Source organism: Pelodiscus sinensis, chromosome 10, assembly GCF_049634645.1.
Source record: "Pelodiscus sinensis isolate JC-2024 chromosome 10, ASM4963464v1, whole genome shotgun sequence".
NCBI classification, from domain to species: Eukaryota; Metazoa; Chordata; order Testudines; family Trionychidae; genus Pelodiscus; species Pelodiscus sinensis.
Window position 1 is genome coordinate 3761940 of NC_134720.1, and position 21353 is coordinate 3783292.

Consider the following 21353-nt stretch of genomic DNA (forward strand, 5'->3'; position numbering starts at 1 on the left):
TATGAGTGGGGGAACAGGCTTAAATTACACTGGGGTACATGTGCTCTGGAGACCACCCCAGCATGGTTCTACACCTTGAACAGGCATTAGCCAATCTTTACAGCTTCACCTTTCAAGCAGATGCTCCTATTAACCCTTGACATGCACTCAAAGACCAAATTAAAATGTTGCTTTCCTCCAATTTTCCATTTACTTTTTCTCATCTGTACCTTCCCACTCTCTGTTTGATTTGCTCAGAAACCTGTTTCCTGTGCTGGAAGTAGCAAAGGAGCCCATTTCCAGAGGTGTACTTAACAATTCCTAATACTTAGTCTTTGTTTTCCTCTTGTTTTTATCACCAGGGCTGGGAACAATGGGCCGAGGCATTGTGATTTCTCTGGTGAAGGCCAAGATGTCCGTAGTAACTCTAGAGCAGGACCAGAAACACCTGGAGATAGGAAGAAGAGCTGTGACATCCCTTCTAGAACACGAGGCTTCGAAAATGCAGCGCAGTGGCCAAAGCCCGGATGCTTGTGACCCTGCCCATGTCCAGTTCACTGTGGACTTTGGTGTGTTACAGGATGTAGATCTAGTTATTGAGGCTGTGTTTGAGGACATGGCACTGAAGAAGGAGATCTTCCGTAAGGTGTCAGCAGTCTGCAAACCAGAGGCCTTCTTGTGCACTAACACTTCAGCCCTGGATATCGATGAGATTGCTGCAGTCACCAGCCGCCCTCAGCAGGTCGTTGGTACTCACTTCTTCTCACCTGCCCATGTAATGAAGCTGTTAGAAATAATCCACGGTCGTCACACATCGCCCACCACCATTGCCACGGCCATGGGTTTAGCCAAAACTATAGGCAAAATAGGGGTTGTAGTAGGAAATTGCTTTGGATTTGTTGGGAACAGAATGATGGCTCCTTACATTGAACAGGCAGTTTTCCTCTTAGAAGAAGGCTGTAAACCAGAAGAAGTAGATCAAGCTCTTGAGGGATTTGGTTTCAATATGGGGCCCTTCCGAATGTCAGATCTTGCTGGGCTTGATGTGGGCTGGAGATCTCGGAAAGGGCAGGGCCTGACGGGACCTGGACTGGCTCCAGGAACTCCTGCTCGTCTGCGTGACAGGAGGAGATACAGCCCACTGCCCGATCTTCTGTGTGAAAATGGAAGGTATGGGCAGAAGACTGGCATGGGCTGGTACCAGTATGAGAAACCAGGGGCTAGAATAGCTAATCCAGATCCATGGCTTCACAATTTCCTGCGTGATTATAGAGATGCCCATCACATTCAGGCACGCTATATAGACCAGGAGGAGATCCTGGAGCGCTGTCTATATGCCCTCATCAACGAGGGCTTTCGGATCTTAGACGATGGAATAGCTTGTGCCCCAGAAGATATTGATGTCATCTATAGCCATGGCTATGGATGGCCAAAGCACAGAGGGGGGCCCATGTTCTATGCTTCAGACATTGGGTTACCTCACATTCTGGCTAAACTGCAGAAATATTCTGAGGCCCATCCTGACATTCCTAGAGTGCAGCCCAGTGCATTTCTGAAGAAACTGGTGTCCATAGGAAGCCCTCCCCTGAAGGAGTGGATGTCCCATGCAGGACACCGGAGCAGTAAGCTGTGAATGTCCCTGCTGCACACATTCGGCCACTTGTCTAGTGGCAGCAGATATCACTCTCTGCTGTAATCAGTGAGGTCTGCTCCAATCAAACCCAAAGCACTGCGGGTCGAAGAATAACGTCTTGGTGTCTCAGCCGAGTGGAATAATTACTCCCTCCAATAGTAGTTGCTGTCACTTGGCTCCCTCTGCCCTGGCTAGCAGAAATAACTCCCCAGTGTAGACTGGGGCTAAATGGGCTCAAGAGCTCTGCTGATAGGAGTTGTGCTGTGAGGCTTCAGCCAGAGAAAAGAACAGGAAAAGAAATATTTGCTTTTGTTTTTTGAACTTGGCATGGAGGAGCAGGGACTCCTATGGCTCTTGTGTGAAGAGTACAGCTGAGGGGGGAGGGGGAGGCTCCAGAACACACAGCTTCTCTTCTTGGGAAAAGCCATGTCTGAAATCTGACTCTGCTTTCTGGATCATTAATTTTTAATAAAAATTATTTTCATTTTCAGTCATTACTTACATTGCATTACTAGGTGTTGTTACACTGTTATCCTGTGTGTACCCCTGTCATTTTTTTGCCCAGTGGTAGCAGATGTCAAATCCTTGGAGATCAGTTTGGTGGTGGTAGAGAAATCAGTGATGTGGAGTCTGAGTAGTTTCTTAACGTATCTTGATTATTTACAGTCAACTGAGCAGTCTTGGAGCAGAAGCAGTCACAAATAGGAAACAGGCAATCCCCTCTTCAGAAAACTCAGCCCAGGACACAAACACCTGCTTCCCATGGAGAAACGTACCCCAAGAATCTCTTGTTAGAGATAACGCTAGGCAGAAAGCAAACTCATTTGTTTGCAGAAGCTTTTCCCAAAAGAACTTCCATCCCCAATGCAGCATTTCTTCAGAGATGTAACACTACTCTCCTACAAAGAAAAAAATCTTTTAACACCAACATGTTAACACCTTTAACACCTGCCATAGCGCATTTCTAACCAAACATCAATGGCCCTAGATGTTAGTGAAGGCTGAGGCTATGTCTACCCTGTAGAGTTTTTCTGGGATACCAAAGGAATCCCGGAAAAGCTATGCTGTGTCCATGGAATATGTCCACTTTTTTGGAACCGTTTTGGAAAAAGCAGATGTGTTCTTTTGGCATCCCTGTATTCCTCTTTGTATGAGGAAGAAGGGATGTTCAGAAAGAGGAGGTTTTTTACAAAATGTGGCCCTATGTAGACAGGCCACATTTTGGAAAAGCCTCTTCCCAATTTGCATATCTTTTTCTGACTTTTCTTTGCAGTCTAGACACAGCCTGAGTCTGAACCTTTGTTCACTGAGGCTATGTCTAGACTATGGGGTTTTTCTAGGATACCAGGATTCTGGGAGGGATACGGGAAAAACTCCGCTGTGTCCAGAGAATGCATCTGCTCTTCTGCTTTTTTTTTTTTTTGCAGAAGAGCAGATGCGCGCTTTTGGAAGCCCTGACTTCTTCCTCCCACAAGGAAGAAGGGCTCTTCCAAAAGAGGGTTTTTTTCAAAATTTGGCCCAGCGTAGATGGAGCAGAAACACAATTTGCATACCTTTTTCCAATAAAGCCCTGTAGTGTAGACACAGCCTGAGCTGGGAAGTGGGGTGATGCAGAAACCTACTGCCCGGCTCTGTCTCCCAGCTGGATTACTCCACTGCACTGAGACAGCCTGCTCCTCCCCCAGCAGCCCCACCAATCATCACCTCCCTCTTGCAATCAGCTGTGCAGGAGGGGGCAGTGGGGATTGGATGCACACACAGGAGGGGGCGGAGCATGGGGTTGTACCATTGTAACCATATAATCTATCAACAACAGTGCAATATGCAACAATGAAGGTGCTCCACATTTCAGTCATTTGTCAAGGGTTTGATGGTTTAGGGTACACTGGGATGAGCTGACGCGGTGCCATTCTCTAGTGGAGTAGAGAACGCTGCTCAGACATGTTTTGCAGGCCTTTCAGATTCCACATGTAACCGCCTATGTGGATTTTGTATCATTTAGCTAATAATATATTCCTTTGAGTGGTGAGGACATCTGCTTTTTGTGCTGCTGATCTTCCGTTTGATCCCCATGTTGACTGGTGCTTGGGTGACCATATTTCCTTATGCTGGGTACGGGACGCCTGATAAAATTACTGGTGTCCAGTGGCAAGCACTCAGAACTATGCAGTACAAATGTTCAAATTAGCATCAAGGTGACTGAATCCCTATTAAAAAATACTATGGAATTGAATTTTTTGTTTGCCTCTAAGGCTTTAGAGTTCATAGGGGGAAGAGTGGCATTTCTCCCGCCCACCCCCCCCCATATGTCCCATTCACACATGGGGAGAGGTGAGACAAACACTCTTCCATATACCTAATATGAGAGGGGTGTGGCTGACAGACTTGCCCTCCCTGCTCCATGCTCACTGCCCTTTGTGCCTGGCTGGGTCCCTTGGACACACATACCTGTTGTGGCATTTTCCCAAAGCAATACTGGGGGGGGGGGAATGCAGGGTCATATGCCCTCCCCAGATTGGTCAGGGTTCACACCAGAATGTGGCCAGTATCAGTTTTCTGCAGGACAGGGACAGGTGCTGCTTTCAGCCACAGGAGATGGGGCAGGGGAATCTTTTCTCCCCATCTTGTCTCTTCCTGCCCACACAGAGTCAAAAGGCAGCTAACCCCTCCAGGCTACTGCTAGTCACCAACATAACTCAGCTGCCTCCTGTCACAGCATGGGCAGGAAGGGGTTAACCCCTAAGGCTGCATTGTGCACCAGGGCCCAGGGAACCTGACTCTAGGGGCATAGGGCAACTCGTGGCCAGAAAGGTGGCTCAGCAGAGGAGGCTGGCTAGGGGACGGAGCAGTCCCTTGCTCCCTGGGGCAGGGGGTGCACGTGTGTGACGAAAGTGCTAAGCTCCTGCCCGGGGGAGCTGCTGTGAAGCCTGGAGGTTCAGGTCATGAACAGGCTGGAAATTGCTTCCCTCCCCCCCCATCTGAACCGCAGTGCCAGAGTTATGTGGGGCTTTGGCACAGGAAGGGCTCAGCTCCTGGCCAGTGCCCCATGCCGGAAGTGCGTTTGGGGAGAGGAGGGAGCTGCTGGTCTGGCTGTAGTGAGCTCAGTGCTCCAACCAGGGGCTTGTTCTCTGCAGGGCTCTGGGAGTGGGACACATCCACCAGGGAGGACACAAAGCAGCAGTGCTGGGGTGGGTGTGAAGGGTTAGATCAGGGAGAGGAAAGCGAGAGGGGGAAGCACGTAATGGGCTGATGGGTTGGCAGCAGAGGCAACGGATAACGCCTGCCCACACCCGACAGCACTCAGCCAGTGTGAGACAGAAAGGGGAAGGTGGCTGGGCCTTTCTGACAGAGAGCAGACACACGGCAGGGGGTGGGGCTGCACAGATGGACCAGCAGGAGGCAAAGCGAGTCACATGTACTGCGTCTTCATGCTGCCATCAGCCTTGTATATCCACCTCCATCGTCAGCCACTGGCTCCTCCCATTCACCACTGGTGGGCAGGCATCAGGCAAGCCGGGCTCACCAGCACTGATGGGGGGTGAAAATATGGGACAATTTGATCATTTTAAAGAAAGTCAGGGCACCTGCAGGGGAGTTTAAATATGGGCCATCTGGTCACCCTACCAGTTTCTGCATTGCATGCACAGTGGTGCTGACAGCCTCCGTGGGCCCCTGGGCAACACTGGGGGGGCTGGCTCTGTGCTAACAGAAGGGGCAGGACCAGGTGTGGAAGGGGAAGGCCCAAGAGTAGCCAGCCCTCAGTGCTGCCTGGAATGCACCACTCCCTCCCCCCCCCCGCCTTTAGCGCCGCCTGGAATGTGCACTGCCACTGCCCCCTGCCTGCCCCGCATTGCCTCGATTAACCGTTCAGCTCCTAGGCACCATTCAAAACAAAAGGCCTCCACTTCACAAAGGCTGTGTCTACACTCGCGGCTTCTTGCGCAAGAAAACATCCACACTGCCATGTGCACGCTGTGCTTTTGTGCAAGAGCGCCCATGGCAGTGTGGACGCTCTCTTGCGCAAGAAAGCTCCAACGGTCATTTTAGCCATAGGGCTTTCTTGTGCAAGAAATCCCTGCCGAGCGTCCACACTGCCCACTTGCGCAAGAGCTCCTGTGCAAGAGGGCTTACACCTGTTAAAAAAGAGCGTAGCTCTTGCGCAAGAAACCCTCTCTTACCACGCTGTACTGTAAATTTCCTTGCGCAAGAGCGGGCAGGCAGTGTAGATGCTCTGCGGATTCTTGCTCAAGAACAGCCATAGCCTTAGTGTCTCCGCTTTTTTTTTGGCACGGAGCTTTGTCGGAGAAAAGCGCCAGTCTAGATGCTGATCTTTCAAAAAATAAAGCCTTTTCCGAAAGATCCTTTATCCCTTATTTCAAGAGGGATAAGGGATCTTTCGGAAAAGGCTTTATTTTCCGCAAGATCAGCGTCTAGACTGGCACTTTTCTCCGACAAAGCTCCATGCCGAAAAAAAGCAGCAGCCATTTTTGTGCTAATGAAGCGCGGGAGATTTAAATCCCCGCTTCATTAGCAATTGCGATACGTCTAATTTACATCCCTTTTCCGAAAAAGGGACGTAGTCTAGACGTAGCCATTGAGCAGATGTTTTCAGAGAACTATCCACAATGACACCAAGATCTGCCTCAGCCCTGAGCCCTCTCCAGTACTCTCACCTCTTCCTGCACACCCACCTCCTGCTCCTATCCTATGTCATTGGTACCCACATGTACCACAGCCACCAGCTTGTCCCCAGCACTGCACACAAGTCTATCTAGACATCTCGAGATCTGTAACCCATCTGTAACCCTTGCACCAGATAAGCAAGTCACCATGCGGTTCTCCCAGTCATTGCAAACCCAGCTATGTTTTTAATGATCGAATCCCACATTACAAACACCTGTCTCTTCCTAGTAATTGGTGTTCCTGCCCCGAGAGAGGTATCCTCAGTGCCTGAGACTACATCATCTGGAAGGAGGGTCACAACTAAGAGATCATCTTCCTCCACTCCAGTTGGATGTTTTCCTTCCCTGAGGCTTTCACCCTCCTCAACAGCACAGAGGTTGTCTGACCGGATGTTGCACCCATCTACTGTGTCCCAGGAAGTCGCACCTACGTACCTCTCTGTCTCCTTTAGTTCCTCCAGTTCAACCGCTCTCATCTCCAAAGACTGTACGGCTACGTCTAGACTGGCATGATTTTCCTCAAATGCTTTTAACGGAAAAGTATTTCCGTTAAAAGCATTTGTGGAAAAGAGCATCTAGATTGGCACGGACGCTTTTGCACAAAAGCACTTTTTGCGGAAAAGCATCCGTGCCTATCTAGACGCGGTTTTGTGCAAGAAAGTTCCGATCACCATTTTTGCCATCGGGGCTTTTTTGCGCAAAACAGTTTTTAGCTGTCTACACTGGCCCTCTTGCGCAAATACATATGCGCAAGAGGGCTTTTTCCCGAACGGGAGCAGCATAGTATTTGCGGAAGAACACTGACGATCTTACATTAGATCGTCAGTGTTCTTGCGCAAATTCAAGCGGCCAGTTTAGACAGCTGGCAAGTTTTTCTGCAAAAGCAGCCACTTTTGCGGAAAAACTTGCCAGTCTAGACGCAGCCTACATGTTCTCTGAGAGCCAGGAGCTCCTTGCACCATATGTTACCTGCTCATAGGGCAGGTAATCGTACATGCTACACTGGGTGCAACAAACTGGATAGCCCCCACACTGTTCTGCACCTCTGCCTGCATTTTCTTTTCACTCCTGTGCTCCTTACCCTGGCATTTTCCCTCCCCTTCTTCTAATCTACACACCTTCAATTTCAGTGTGCGTCGTGGACAGGGGGTGTTGAAGGCCAAGGGAAGCTAAGCCTCCCTTTATCCAGGCTGTGGTCCTGTCTACGCTTTGCCCCAAGGCTGCACTCTCACTCTCCCTATTTCCTGAAGCCAGTGGGGACTCAGTTCCAGCCACTGGCCTGGAGCTCAGGGTTTGAGTTGGCCAGGGCAGCTCAGGCTGGTTGAAGGCCCAATGCCCAGGTCAACCAGTGGCCTGGGCCAGTGCCCAAGCCAGGGCCCGTGCGGCTGGAGTGGGCTGGCCAGTGGCTTGGGGACACTGAGGCGCACTAATGTTGGCTCCTGCAGCCATTGGGGGCAGGCCATGTGAATCTGGAGAGGGGATGAGGCCTCTGTCTGGAGGGGTGGGACCAAAGGACTAGCTTCCCCAAAAGGAAGGGGGTTCCTCCACTGCCCCTGGCACGCTTGCACACATGCACAAGAGAGAATTTGGACCCCAAAAGATCATTGTGACCGTCTAATCTGACCTACGAAAAGTTCTTGCACTGAGCCCACCACATGGAGCCCTGTACTGGTCAAAGGTATCTCTTACAGAGACATCCAACCTGAAATACTCCAGTCACGGAGAATCCACCAATCTCTCGGTAGCCTGTGTGGTTAGTATTCCACAATAACCCCCAAGACACTTTCACAAAGTCTCTGCTCTCCAGAATACCAGTCTCCTGCCTAGAAGTATGCACAACATTCTGAGCTGTCTTTCAAAATGCCAGCTGCTTAGTGGAGCCCAGGCTACCAGGCAACCCAGATGACTCTGACCCGCCCCTACTGTTATTTACCACTTGCCACCGATCTTTGTGTCACTTGAAATCTTCACCTGCAATGATTTTATATTTTCTCCCAGATACTGACAGAAACCGGGCAGGATGAGTTTGTGGGGCATCAATTCACATGGTATGGTGGGAGCAAAGGCAGCTTTAGTAGGAGTTCATGGGCATCACTGGATCCACAGAAACCCTGCAGCACTGGCTCCTGTCTCGCAAGGCTGGGCCCAGCGTCAGGCAGAGCAACAGTGCAGGGGCTGGAGCTGCTGCTGTGGGGAGAACGCTGAGCGCAAGCTCCCCCCACAGGGCTTCCCAGGCCAGGATTACCATTGCAGTGTGGAGGCAGGAAGTGCTGCTGCAGGCATTTAGGGGGGTGAGGAGCTAGCTGCGGAGGAGGAATGCACCCATTGAAATGGGAGGCTGCATCTGCCACTGGGTTTTAGTCACCAGTAGTATTTGAACCGGTTTAGACAGTCTGGATATAGCACATGAAAAAGACATATGAGAAAATAGCTTTTCTGCATAAAAGATAAACTTGAAAAACAACTAATGGTCTGGTAGCACTTTAAAGACTAACAAAACATGTCGATGGGATCATGAGCTTTCGTGGGCACAGCCCACTTCTGCAGATGACTGCATAAAAGAGGCAGTCAAACAGGAAATCATCAAAATATGTGATTAATACAATTCTGAGCAATTCCTTGCAAGATGCTATAGGCAACTATGTATCACTGTTTCAAGGTGTCTTTACAAAAGGGAAAATACCCTGTTAAATAAATAGAACGGTACACAGGTATTGGCAGAAATATTACATATAGCTATTTCTAGGAGAGAAGAGACAGCATAACATTTATATAATAACTAGATTGATGCAGATGTACTGGTAAATAATTAAAAAGACAGGGAAGTCATATGGAGCAATCTGAATCACTTGGGGTACGTCTGTACAGCAGCGTTATTTCAGAATAACTGACATTATTTCAAACAACAGAGTCTGCAGCTACACTATAAGCAGTTATTTCGACAATGTCAAAATAATGGCGAGCTGGAGGACTTCTTACTCTGACTCCTGTAACCCTCATTTTCAAGGAGTAAGGGAAGTCAGCGGAAGAGTGCTCTTTCTTGAATTTCTTGCTGCACAGACAGCACCAAAAGCTGAAATAAGCTATTTTGACTTAAGCTATGCAATTGACGTAGCTCAAGTTGTGGAGTTTATTTCGGCTTTAGCCCTGCTCTGTAGACGTGCCCTTGGTGAGCTAGGCTCATTCAAATAAAATGCATGTTAATTGTCCAATGCAGAGTTATATGTGTAGAACAAGGAGTGCTGATCGTGCCTAGAGAATGGAGCACTGCACCTTGGAAAGCAGAGACTCCAAGAAGGATCGAGAGGGTCAGAGAGGACAATCAATTTGAATTTTTAGTGCCAGGCTGTGGCAAAAAGGACTAATGAAAGTCCATGGATATAGAATGAGAAGAGTAGTGGATAGGAATAGGGAGATGATTTTAGCTCTTTGTATGACATTGGTGAGACTGATAGTGTCCAGTTTTGGCGTCCATATTTTTTTAAAATATGTTGAAAAATTGGAGAGGGTGCAGGAAGAACCACAAATATGCAATTTCCAAATAGAAACATATTTGCATTTCTTTTAAATGTAAAAACCCTTCTTGCTTTTATAATGCTTCATTTTGTGATACTTAGTGTCCCTGTAACATTTTTGACCTTCAATTACTAATTTGTACTCTCAGCCTTTAGGTAGAGTTAATATAGTTTTTGTCAGGGTATATAATAATCAACTGAATATTTGCTGGGGACAATTTGAACAATCTGTACACTTAACTATATTAGTGTTAAGTGGTTTTGAACATGTAATAGTTTTGAACATCAAATGGTTTTTAACAACTAATAAAATTATATTTGCAGACTATCCATGAACAGAATAAAAAGCTAAATTGAGCAAACAATTTGATCAGTTCTGTCAATAGTCCATTTTACTGGAGCAGGCCTCAGACCCAGGATTCTGACTAATAGTTCAAAAATATGCCAATGACTAGATTGTACTATTGCCAATGCCAAACTAAACTAAAGGAGTTTAAAGAAACATATTACAAGACAGAGGCTCTAGAGCAGTGGTCCCCAACCATTTGGGGTTGCCGGGCACCAGGGGGCGTGGCCGTTCGCCCCCCGGGTGGGGCCCCCCCAAAGCCGCATTCCCGGGGCCGGCACTCTCTCCCCCCCTCCCCCAAGTGCCGCGCGCCCGGGGACGGCGCTCTCTCCCCCCCTCCCCCATGCGCCGCGGGGGGTCAATCCGCGGTGCCCCCGGGGCCGGCGCTCACCGTGCGCCACGCGCCCGGGGCTGGCTCCGGCACCGCGCATGCGCCACGTGTCCGGGGCCAGGCCAGCCCTGAGCACTTGGCGGGCGCAGACAAATGCCCCCGCGAGCGCCATGGCACCCGCGGGCACCGTGTTGGGGACCACAGCTCTAGAGGTCATCTTACACAAGAACGAAATAATATTAAAAAAAAACCAAACCAATACCCCCCCAACCAAATTAAAAGGTTATTTTGGAAGCAGAACTGTTGAATACATTACGTAGCACTTCAGCATTAGCTCTGATAAAAAAATCTCACAAAGAACTGCAAGCTAGCTATAAAAACATTAGATGAGGAAAGGCAAGCAGGTCTTAAACTATTTGAAAATAAAATCGGATAAATGAAATCAGCTTTCTCTGCTGCAAAATTATTTACCACTGGAAGATTTACCCAGCAGTGCTTGGGTCCTTAACTCAATTAATTTTTGTTTTTCTTAATTTAAATCTGCTCTGAGGTGGGGCTGGGTATGAGGGGCTCAGTGTGCAGGCTGCCCCAGGGAGAAAGGACTACCCCAACCCTCTCTCACTGCAGGAGCTTGGGACCAAGTGAGAAGCACCCCTCCACAATATAAGAACTGGGGGTCACCAAATGAAATTAATAGGTAGCAGGTTTAAAACAAACCAAAGGAAGTTTTTCTTCACTCAGTGCACAGTCAACCTGTAGGACTCCTTGCCAGAGGATGTGGTGAAGACTAGGACTTTAACAGTGTTCACAAAAGAGCTAGATAGATTCATGGAGGTTAGGTCCATCAATGACTATTAGCCAGAATGGGTAGGAATGGTGTCCCTAGCCTCTGCTTGTCTGGAAATGGACTACAGGAGAGGGATTGCATGAGGATTACCTTTTGTGTTCACTTCCTCCTGGGCATCTGGCATTGCCATTGTCGGCAAACCGGATACTGGGCTAGATGGACTTTTGGACTGACTCAGCATGGCAGTTCTTATGTCCATGGCTACTGCAACTCTCGCAGGCAGAGCCAGAGGACGGCTGGATGTCCACCAGCTGGGGAAGGTTCAAGTTCGTCTGCCCTCTGTGCTTCCCAGAGTGAAGAATGAAATTCCCCTTGCTGCCTGAGGAAGGGGAACAGCCATCAATGTCCCTGGACTGTTCAGGAGGCAGGAGCTGCAGCCCCCTCGGCGCTCTCTAGAGGGTGCCTGGGAAATGGTAGGCGTGGAGTTAGGGCACTCCTGGATGGGGGGTGGGAGTGCCCCCAGCCAGCCCCTTTCATCTGCCTGGTGATTCTGTCTCTTTTCTGTATGGTTTTATGTGTCCCCGTACAAATAGGAAGGGGAGATTCTACTACACAACCATGCCCTGACCTTGCTGCATACCGAATTTTGTGGTCCTGGCTCTTAGCATTTAAGAAGAGTTCTTGAACAAACCGACAGATGGACAGACAGGCTTGCTTACTCGCAAACTCGCTCAAATATGTTGAAGATTATGGCAGAATTATAAAGTGCATCACCACCAGAAACGACAACTAAGGGAAGACATGCTGCTTTAACATCACACCCAAGCATCAGCATCACTACAGTACAGAGAAGTGGGGCATAAGTGTAACCCACACACCTGCTGGGTGCAGTGTACTGTCACATAGTGGCACAGAAACCACTTAACAGAGAGGAGTCTTGCTCTACAGCCTTAGCTAATAGCCAGCTGCTCATGTAGTAGAGGTTCATGCACTAAGCTCCAGAGGTTTGGTTCTGCTCACAGACTCTTGGGGGTCTGCCAACCTTACATAAGGAAATGACAAGCTCACCCCAAACTGAATAATGAAAACATCAGACAAGCCCCCAAACCACTCCATAAATAGGGGGAAAAAGATGAGAAACAAGATAGACATGTAATAGACCCCTAAATGCAACTTTCAAGCAGCACACTGCAGCGAGATCAGGAAAACCAGGCAGACTGTTCCCAAATACAGAATCAGTGACCATAAACTGAGATCTCTGCAGACCCAGAGAGGAATAACTGCAACCACCATGAGAGAAGAAACTGAAATACAAAGCTATTTGCTACTTCAAGTCTTAACAGCTAATAGTGCTTATCAGAAGAAAACTGATATGACTGGTCTGCAAACAAATTTGTTTACAAAACGGATCCAGCAATGGCTGTAGAGCAGAATTAGGACAATTCCTCTTCATAATTAACAGCACCATACATTCAATTTCCATATTAGAGTATACAGACTAAAGCAGAATATGCTCTTTCCATAATATCTCTACACTGCAATAGATACCCACAGCTGGCCAGTGCAATCTGACCCAGGCTCATGGGACCTTGCCTAAGGGACTGTTTGTTGCAGTGTTGCTAAAACCCCAACTCTGGAACCATGGGAATGGGTGTGGGGGAAGAAAGGGCCCATGGCATCAGCTGTGGGGTTTTAATAAATGAAAGTGTGTCACAACCAGTGATGACAACTAAGGGAAGACATGCTGCCTTAACATCACACTCAAGCATCACCATCACTACAGTATGGAGAAGCAGGCTGTAAGGAAACAAGCACACTCCACACTAAGCTACTGAAAACAACAGACAAAACCCCACACCATGGCATAAATCACGGAAGGGAAGAACAGGTGAGAAACAAGATGGACTTTTAATAGACCTCAAAAACAACTCTGAAGCAACACACTGCAGCAAGATGAGGAAAACAAGGCCGACTGTTCCCAAGTACAGAATCAGTGACTATAAACTGAGAACAATAAAGCACAATGCAAACCCAAAGAGGAATGACTGTGCAGCTACCACGAGAGAAGAAACTAAAATGGAAAGACATTTTTTACACCTGTGTCCACAACATTTTCTCAAGTGTCCAGAAATACATAAAATAGTAAATAACACTTTGCTCTGAAGTAAACAAAAAAAGCTCTCACATGAGGGCAAAATAAGGAGAGGAGAAATGGTGTCATATAATTTGCCACCAAATCAGACTTACTAATGGCAAATGGCTAAAAGGGAATAAAACCCCAAACATTGTAAAGACCTGCTCTGAGTGGATGACTGAATTTTCCTCTGCCAGAGACCTCAGTTGCCTGGGATTTTGTACCTGTTGCCAGCACTGCTAGGTCTTGTCATCTCAGCCGATCATTCTGATTATGAATTTGCTGGAGGAGAAAAGGGGGTTGTTAGGGAGCAGAAGGAGCAGTGTCTGTGCAGGAGAGCTGTACAGAGGTGTATGCGGGTGGGAGTGTTGCTGCTCAGCTGTACAAGGAGGTGGGGGGGGGGGGGGAGAACAGGACTGTATGGGAGCAGGGGTAGGCCACTCAGCAGCAAATTGCCCCCAACTCAGCACCCAGTATCCTTGTCAGAGGGACAAAACAATGAGAGTCGGGGATCATCCCACAACCCTACACACGGCACATCCTGGCCACCTGGAGTCACCTACTGCCTGACTCTGCAGAGCCCTGCTCTCAGACACACACACATTAATGACTAGGTGGAAGGTAGGGGGCCAGGGGCTCCCAGCTGTATACAGCAGGGACAAAGCTGCTGTGGCAGGGGGAGTCAGAAGCTGCTCAGCTGTACAAGTGCGGCTGACCTACAGGTGATGTGGGGAGAGCAAGGCAGAGGCTGCCCAGCTGTGCGTATGTTTGGGGGAGCTGCCCTGCTGGGGGAGAGTCAGAAGCTACCCCCAGCTGTGCCAGAGGCTGGAGGCTGTGGGGTGCTCTGCTAGGTGTGAGGTAGAGGCTGCCCAGCTGTGGGAAGCTCTGGGGGGAACGGTGGCTCCCAGCTCTGGGGAGCCCAGAGAGAAGGGGGGCAAGGGCTGAGGAGTTGTGGGGTACTCGGGGAGAAGGGGGAAAGGACGTCGAGTTGTGAGGAGCTAAGGAAGAAGGGGGGAAGCAACTGCCCGGCTGTGGGGAGCCCGGGGGGAGAGGGACGGGAGCGGCCCGGCTGTGGGGAGCCCGGCGGCGGGGGGCGGGGGGAGCCCGGCTGTGGGGGGCCCGGGAAAAGGGGGGGAGCCCGGGAAAAGGGGGGCGGGGGGAGCCCGGGGGCGGGAGGGAGCCCGGGAAAAGGGGGGCGGGGGGAGCCCGGTTGTGGGGAGCCCGGGAAAAGGGGGGCGGGGGGAGCCCGGGGGCGGGGGGCGGGGGGAGCCCGGCTGTGGGGGGCCCGGGAAAAGGGGGGCGGGGGGAGCCCGGGGGCGGGAGGGAGCCCGGGAAAAGGGGGGAGGGGGGAGCCCGGCTGTGGGGGGCCCGGGGGAGAGGGCGGGGGGAGCCCGGCTGTGGGGAGCCCTGGGGAGGGGGGGCGGGGGGAGCCCGGCTGTGGGGGGCCCGGGGAGAGGGGGGAGCCCGGCTGTGGGGGGCCCGGGGAGAGAGGGGCGGGGGGAGCCCGGGAAAAGGGGGGAGGGGGGAGCCCGGCTGTGGGGGGCCCGGGGAGAGAGGGGCGGGGGGAGCCCGGGAAAAGGGGGGCGGGGGGAGCCCGGCTGTGGGGAGCCCGGAGAGAGGGGGGCGGGGGCTCTGACGGGGGCTGTGGCGCGCCCCGCCCCGGGGTCCCGGCCGGCTCCCGAGCGCCGCAGCCCCGCCCAGCCGGGGGAGGCGCCTGGCGGCCGGGCGGAGCCGGGCGGGCTGGCCGGGCCCTGCCCGCGGCGCTCGCTGCCCTGTGGCGCGGGGACGCTCCCCGCTGGCGGCTCGGCCCGGCTCGGCGGCGCCATGAGCGGGGCGGCGGCCGGGAAGAGCGAGAAGCGGGACGAGGCTCAGGCGCTGGCCCGCAGCTGCGCGGGGAGACCCGACTTCCAGCCCTGCGCCGGCCGCCCGCTCTGCGCCACCCACAGCCACGGCCGCTGCTTCCGCCTGCACTGGTGCTGCCACCTGGGCTGGTGCCACTGTGAGTGCGGGCGGGGCCGGGGGGGAGACCCGGGGCTCAGAGGAAGATGCCGGCGGGGGGGGGGGCGGGAGCTGAGGGGCAGATGCCGGCAGGCGGGCGGTTGTGGGGGGAGATAGACGGGAGCTGGGGGGGAGGTGCCGGCAGGCGGGCGGGGGTGGGGGGAGATAGACGGGAGCTTGGGGGGGAGGTGCCGGCAGGCGGGCGGGGGTGGGGGGAGATAGACGGGAGCTGGGGGGGAGGTGCCGGCAGGCGGGCGGGGGTGGGGGGAGATAGACGGGAGCTGGGGGGGAGGTGCCGGCAGGCAGGCGGGCGGGGGTGGGGGGAGATAGATGGGAGCTGGGGGGGAGGTGCCGGCAGGCAGGCGGGGGTGGGGGGAGATAGATGGGAGCTGGGGGGGAGGTGCCGGCAGGCAGGCAGGCGGGCGGGGGTGGGGGGAGATAGACGGGAGCTGGGGGGGAGGTGCCGGCAGGCAGGCGGGCGGGGGTGGGGGGAGATAGACGGGAGCTGGGGGGGAGGTGCCGGCAGGCAGGCGGGCGGGGGTGGGGGGAGATAGACGGGAGCTGGGGGGGAGGTGCCGGCAGGCAGGCGGGCGGTTGTGGGGGGAGATAGACGGGAGCTGGGGGGGAGGTGCCGGCAGGCGGGCGGGGGTGGGGGGAGATAGACGGGAGCTGGGGGGGGAGGTGCCGGCAGGCGGGCGGGGGTGGGGGGAGATAGACGGGAGCTGGGGGGGGAGGTGCCGGCAGGCGGGCGGGGGTGGGGGGAGATAGACGGGAGCTGGGGGGGGAGGTGCCGGCAGGCGGGCGGGGGTGGGGGGAGATAGACGGGAGCTGGGGGGGAGGTGCCGGCAGGCAGGCGGGCGGGGGTGGGGGGAGATAGATGGGAGCTGGGGGGGAGGTGCCGGCAGGCAGGCGGGGGTGGGGGGAGATAGATGGGAGCTGGGGGGGAGGTGCCGGCAGGCAGGCAGGCGGGCGGGGGTGGGGGGAGATAGACGGGAGCTGGGGGGGAGGTGCCGGCAGGCAGGCGGGCGGGGGTGGGGGGAGATAGACGGGAGCTGGGGGGGAGGTGCCGGCAGGCAGGCGGGCGGGGGTGGGGGGAGATAGACGGGAGCTGGGGGGGAGGTGCCGGCAGGCAGGCGGGCGGGGGTGGGGGGAGATAGACGGGAGCTGGGGGGGAGGTGCCGGCAGGCAGGCGGGCGGGGGTGGGGGGAGATAGACGGGAGCTGGGGGGGAGGTGCCGGCAGGCGGGCGGGGGTGGGGGGAGATAGACGGGAGCTGGGGGGGAGGTGCCGGCAGGCAGGCGGGGGTGGGGGGAGATAGACGGGAGCTGGGGGGGAGGTGCCGGCAGGCAGGCAGGCGGGCGGGGGTGGGGGGAGATAGACGGGAGCTGGGGGGGAGGTGCCGGCAGGCAGGCAGGCGGGCGGGGGTGGGGGGAGATAGACGGGAGCTGGGGGGGAGGTGCCGGCAGGCAGGCGGGCGGGGGTGGGGGGAGATAGACGGGAGCTGGGGGGGAGGTGCCGGCAGGCGGGCGGGGGTGGGGGGAGATAGACGGGAGCTGGGGGGGAGGTGCCGGCAGGCAGGCGGGGGTGGGGGGAGATAGACGGGAGCTGGGGGGGAGGTGCCGGCAGGCAGGCGGGGGTGGGGGGAGATAGACGGGAGCTGGGGGGGAGGTGCGGGGTGAGCGGCAGGGATAGAAGCGGTGTCTGTCGGACACGGGGTTCAAGGGCTCTCACCGTTTCCTGCTGGGCGCCTTGTTCAGGAGCCACTGGTGCGACGAGCGGGGCTGTCACCGGGGGTGTTGGTGAGGGTGGGGCTGGAGCGGGCTGTCAGAGGAAGGTTAATCCATGGGGGCTGGCGTGGGGCTGTCATGCAAGCGCATTTGGCCAGGGGGAGCTGAAGCCGGGCGGATACAGGGCCTTAGGCATGGAAGAGGTGTGATGCTGGTGTGGGCGATGGAGGTTGGCTCGGAGGGGGTTGTGTTGGAGCTGTCACAGGGTGGGGGCCGTTGCCGGAGGGTTCTGGCTCAGGGGTGGGAGGATGGTTGACTGGGGAAGGGTGCAGGCCTTGGGTCTGGAGTAGGGCTGGGGTCAGAGTGGGGCTGGGGACGGAGACCAGCACAGGCACCGAGTAGTGGGTTGGATATTGCAGTGTCAGAGCAGGACAAGGACTAAGGCTGGGGCGTTTCGCCTGGGCTGGAGACACAGTCATGTGCCTTGACCCTGCTGCTGATGCAGGCAGGGGAAGCGCTGGAGATAGATATTGGCCATGCCCTACTGCAGGTTGTGCTTTGTGCTCTCTCCTGGCCTGGCTCAGCCAGCTCAGCTCCGGTGGTGGCCACGAGTGGAAAGGCAGTTGCTGGTGTGTGGTCCTCTTGTCACTGTGGTGCTGTGCAAGTGGTGGCCTGGGGTGATGCTTGTGTGTTCCCGACAGGTACTTTGGCCGAGCCACTGAAGATTCTGGTCAGAGAATAGAGCCTAGATCAGCAATGGGCAACCAAAACTAGTGAATGGGCCGCATGAGTTGCCCTCCTTCCACTCGGTGGGCCACATGATTGATTGCCAGTGGTGGGCAACCTGCAGCCCATGTGCCATTAGTTTCCTCCTGCACCTCCCCCCCATCTTCCCTCCCTCACGTCCCTCTCACACACTGGGGCCCCACACTTTCTACCCCTCCCCTCCCAGCACTTTCAGAGTGCCACGAATCAACTGATTTGGAGTGTTCAAACTCTGGGAGGGTGAGGGAGGAGTGGAGTTAGAGCGCATATCAGGTGATTCGTGGCACTCTGAAAGTGCGGGTAGGGAGGAGTAGGAAGTGCGGGACTCCAGAGCCCCAGTGATCAAGAGGCATCGGGGAAGGGGAGTAGACAGTGTAACTGCAGGTGGATCACCGGGTTGCATGCGGGCCGTGGGCTGCAGGTTGCCCACCACCGGCCTAGATCTTAAAACAGCCTGATGCAGACTCATACTGAGCTGGGAGAGTTAGTTTGGGAGTTTGGAGTAGCCACTCCTTTGCTGAAAGTTTGGGGAGCACGCAGCATACCCCAAACATACCCTCCTCTGACTACGATAGAAAAGGAGACCAAATGTATCAATACACGTGCTCTTTTTGGTGCATCTCTTGTGTATGTATTGGGGTAAAAACTTTTCCATTACAAAGACAATTGTTTTATTGTACCACAGTTTCATAGGAGGAGGAGGATCACACATTTCCAGTAATATGCAATAGAGTTTAGCAGTTAATAATAATAAGTTCCCTTTAAAATTCAGATCTTTTTATTGTCACATTAAGAAAGCAGGTTAGGGAATCTCTAAGATGTTGACTTTTTCTCATAAAATGAATCTCACTATTAATTTCCTTTCCAAAACATCTAATTCCTGTACATAACCATCACATATGCAAGCATATTTCTCCACAACCCCTCCCATCAGGCACCTCCCTAGCAGCAAAAATATGATGGATCTTAATTGTAGTCCTCATCAGAGGCACACAGAGGCTTTTGGGACCTAGCACAAAATCTGAAACTGAGTGTGCCCTCCCCCCTTCAAAAAATTACCATGGAGATGACAGAATTTGAGAGGAGGAGAATGGGGGGCACAAAGTGGGCCCAGGCCTTTGGGGTTGCTGCCCTCCCTGCTGGGATGGTGGGGCTCTGGCTTGTATATGACCAGTGGGTGTTCCTGGTACTGTCTTTCCCTGCGCTCCAGCCCATCTGTTGATGGAGGAGGGACTCTGTTTCCACCTTGGGGTTCTTTCCTTCAGGACGTGTTACGATGAAGCCAGAGGTCACGATGAGTGGGCCAAACATGAGTGGCTCTGCAATCTGGGACCCCATGTGTTAGTTGCAATGCCTCTGGCTCACATTTGACCTGGAAGCCCTTTTTGTCATTCTGGGGAGGCCAGAGCAAACTGCAGTTTTTGCTCCAGCCCAGGTTGCCTTGGTCACCGATGGTTTATCTTGAGCCAGAAAAGTCCCCTCTGTTTTTGATACTCTCAATCTGCCTTGCAAAAAATTGTTGTCCATCGACAGAAAATACAGTGTGTTCATGTCCCAGCTTATTTTTACCAAAAGATTCACTGTTCTTGTTTTCCTTTATCTTACAACTTTTTTTTGCTTTGTATTTTTGTGCAAATTAATTTTTAAAGAGCCTCCTTCCTTCTAAAATACTAATGGGATCAGTCTATTGATCACTGTAAAATTGTTTCTCTGAGATTCTGTCTTGTCTTAGAAAAACATTGCTGGGTTTCAGACTGTCAGCCTGAAGGATTGTTTTTTCTTACAGTGGTTGTGCCCATGAGGGTTGATAAATTGCAGCATAAACCACTTAGCATTTTATCTCTAGCTGTGTTCAAGCTGCAGGTTTTGTGTAAAGGGAGGGACAAAAAGTGGCTAGTCTGAGAAGTATAGTGGAAAGTGGAAGTCTTTCTATAAACACTATTTGCATTTAAAACTTGGTTTTGGAAATCCAGAAGTATCACTTTTGACAAGCAGTACTTTTTTCTGACTCTTGTTGTTCTAAAGATTCAGTCATTATATTACAAGTTTCTCTGTCTTGGTGTTTTCCATATTTCCTTCTGGTCTCAAGTGGGCCTTTCAGATTTTATATTGTTTCAACGGTACTGTCATTAGATGGGGGAGTGAGCCATGGTCTTGAGTTTCCTGGATAATGATCTCCCTTCTGACATACTTATGATTTTGGAAACTCAGTATCATCCTTCATATTAGGTATAACCAAATATGGTGCAGGAAGATGCCTGTATACAGGTTCCCTTGACTAAAGTCCCCAAGGAATTATTTTTTGACTAATTTGTGTAAGTTTGTTTACAGTCACAATATTCCTATCGTGAGTTTTGGCTACTGGAATTGGCCTTTTGACCAGTGTGTTGAGTGTTCCTCAGTAGACGTAGGTGAATATTTTTTCATGAAGGGTGACCAGAGCTTATTTGCAGTTTTGGCTAATACAGGCAGTCCCTGACTTACGCAGATCCGACTTGTGTCGGATCCGCACTTATGAATGGGGCTTTCTCGCCCCAGAGCTCACAGGCAGCGGTCAGCCACCTCGAGCTCCGGGGCAAGAAAAGCTGCTCCCGGTGCCCCTGGTCTGCTGGGGACCGTCTCCAGCAGACCAGGGGCATCGGGAGCAAACCCGCAGCAGCGGGGGACCCCGCCGCGGCTGCGGGTTTGCTCCCGGTGCCCCTGGTCTGCTGGGGACTGTCTCCAGCAAACCAGGGGCACCGGGAGCAAAGCGGTCCGGCCAGAGCAAAGCTTCAGAGGCGAGGCACCCCCTGCTGCCGCTTTGCCCTGTGTCCCTGGTCTGCTGGGGGGGGGCGCAGCTAGTGTGCCCCCCCCAGTAGACCAGGCTTTTGTTGTGGACCCTGGGGCAGAGCAGCTGGGGCGCTGCCGGTTGGTCCCGCAGCGCCGCTCTGGGCACTACTGGACCAACCCGGCAGCACCCCAACTGCTCTGCCCCAGGCATCCTGATTCAGCCGCTGCTGGTCAGTTTCAGCAGTGGCTGAATCAGGACTCCTGGGGCAGAGCAGCTGGGTTGGTCCAGTAGCGCCGAGGAGCGGTGCTACTGGAGCAACCCAGCAGCACCCCAGCTGCTCTGCCCCAGGCGTCCCCAAGTCAGCCGTTGCTGAAACTGACCAGCGCTGACTACAGGAAGCCCGAGGCACAGTTGCTCTGCCCCGGGCTTCCTGGAATCAGCTGCTGATCAGTTTCAGCAGCAGCTGACTTGGGGTTCTTAAGTTGAATCTGTATGTAAGTCTGGTGGCCAGTTTCAGCAGCGGCTGAATCTGGACGCCAGTTCCGACTTACATACAGATTCAACTTAAGAACAAACCTACAGTCCCTATCTTGTACGTTACCCGGGGACTGCCTGTAGTTTCAACCAAATAAAAAAATGAGTATTTTTCTCCCCATAGTGTCAAGAGGTTAAATTGTACATCTTCAA

At 53.1% G+C, this 21353-nt stretch overlaps 2 protein-coding genes and 1 long non-coding RNA gene across 4 annotated transcripts in view; 2 read left to right on the forward strand and 1 right to left on the reverse strand.

The window, feature by feature from the left end:
• Nucleotides 1–2102, forward strand: part of EHHADH (enoyl-CoA hydratase and 3-hydroxyacyl CoA dehydrogenase) — a 36449-nt gene extending 34347 nt beyond the window's left edge. For both annotated transcript variants that reach the window (XM_075937357.1, XM_075937358.1), the window contains one exon: nt 342–2102. In XM_075937357.1, coding sequence (XP_075793472.1) covers nt 342–1612 — 1271 coding nt within the window. In that variant the 3' untranslated portion in view covers nt 1613–2102. The remainder of the gene's footprint in view (nt 1–341) is intronic.
• On the reverse strand, nt 1904–14469 carry LOC112545890 (uncharacterized). The gene is made up of 2 exons (XR_012906178.1): nt 11424–14469; nt 1904–2511 (listed from the first exon to the last, which is right to left on the reverse strand). It is a non-coding gene; the product is annotated as an uncharacterized LOC112545890 (long non-coding RNA).
• A 652-nt stretch (nt 14470–15121) lies between these two features.
• Nucleotides 15122–21353, forward strand: part of C10H3orf70 (chromosome 10 C3orf70 homolog) — a 37691-nt gene continuing 31459 nt past the window's right edge. The window contains exon 1 of the mRNA XM_075937369.1: nt 15122–15406. Within this exon, the coding sequence (XP_075793484.1) occupies nt 15232–15406 (175 nt within the window). The 5' untranslated portion in view covers nt 15122–15231. The remainder of the gene's footprint in view (nt 15407–21353) is intronic.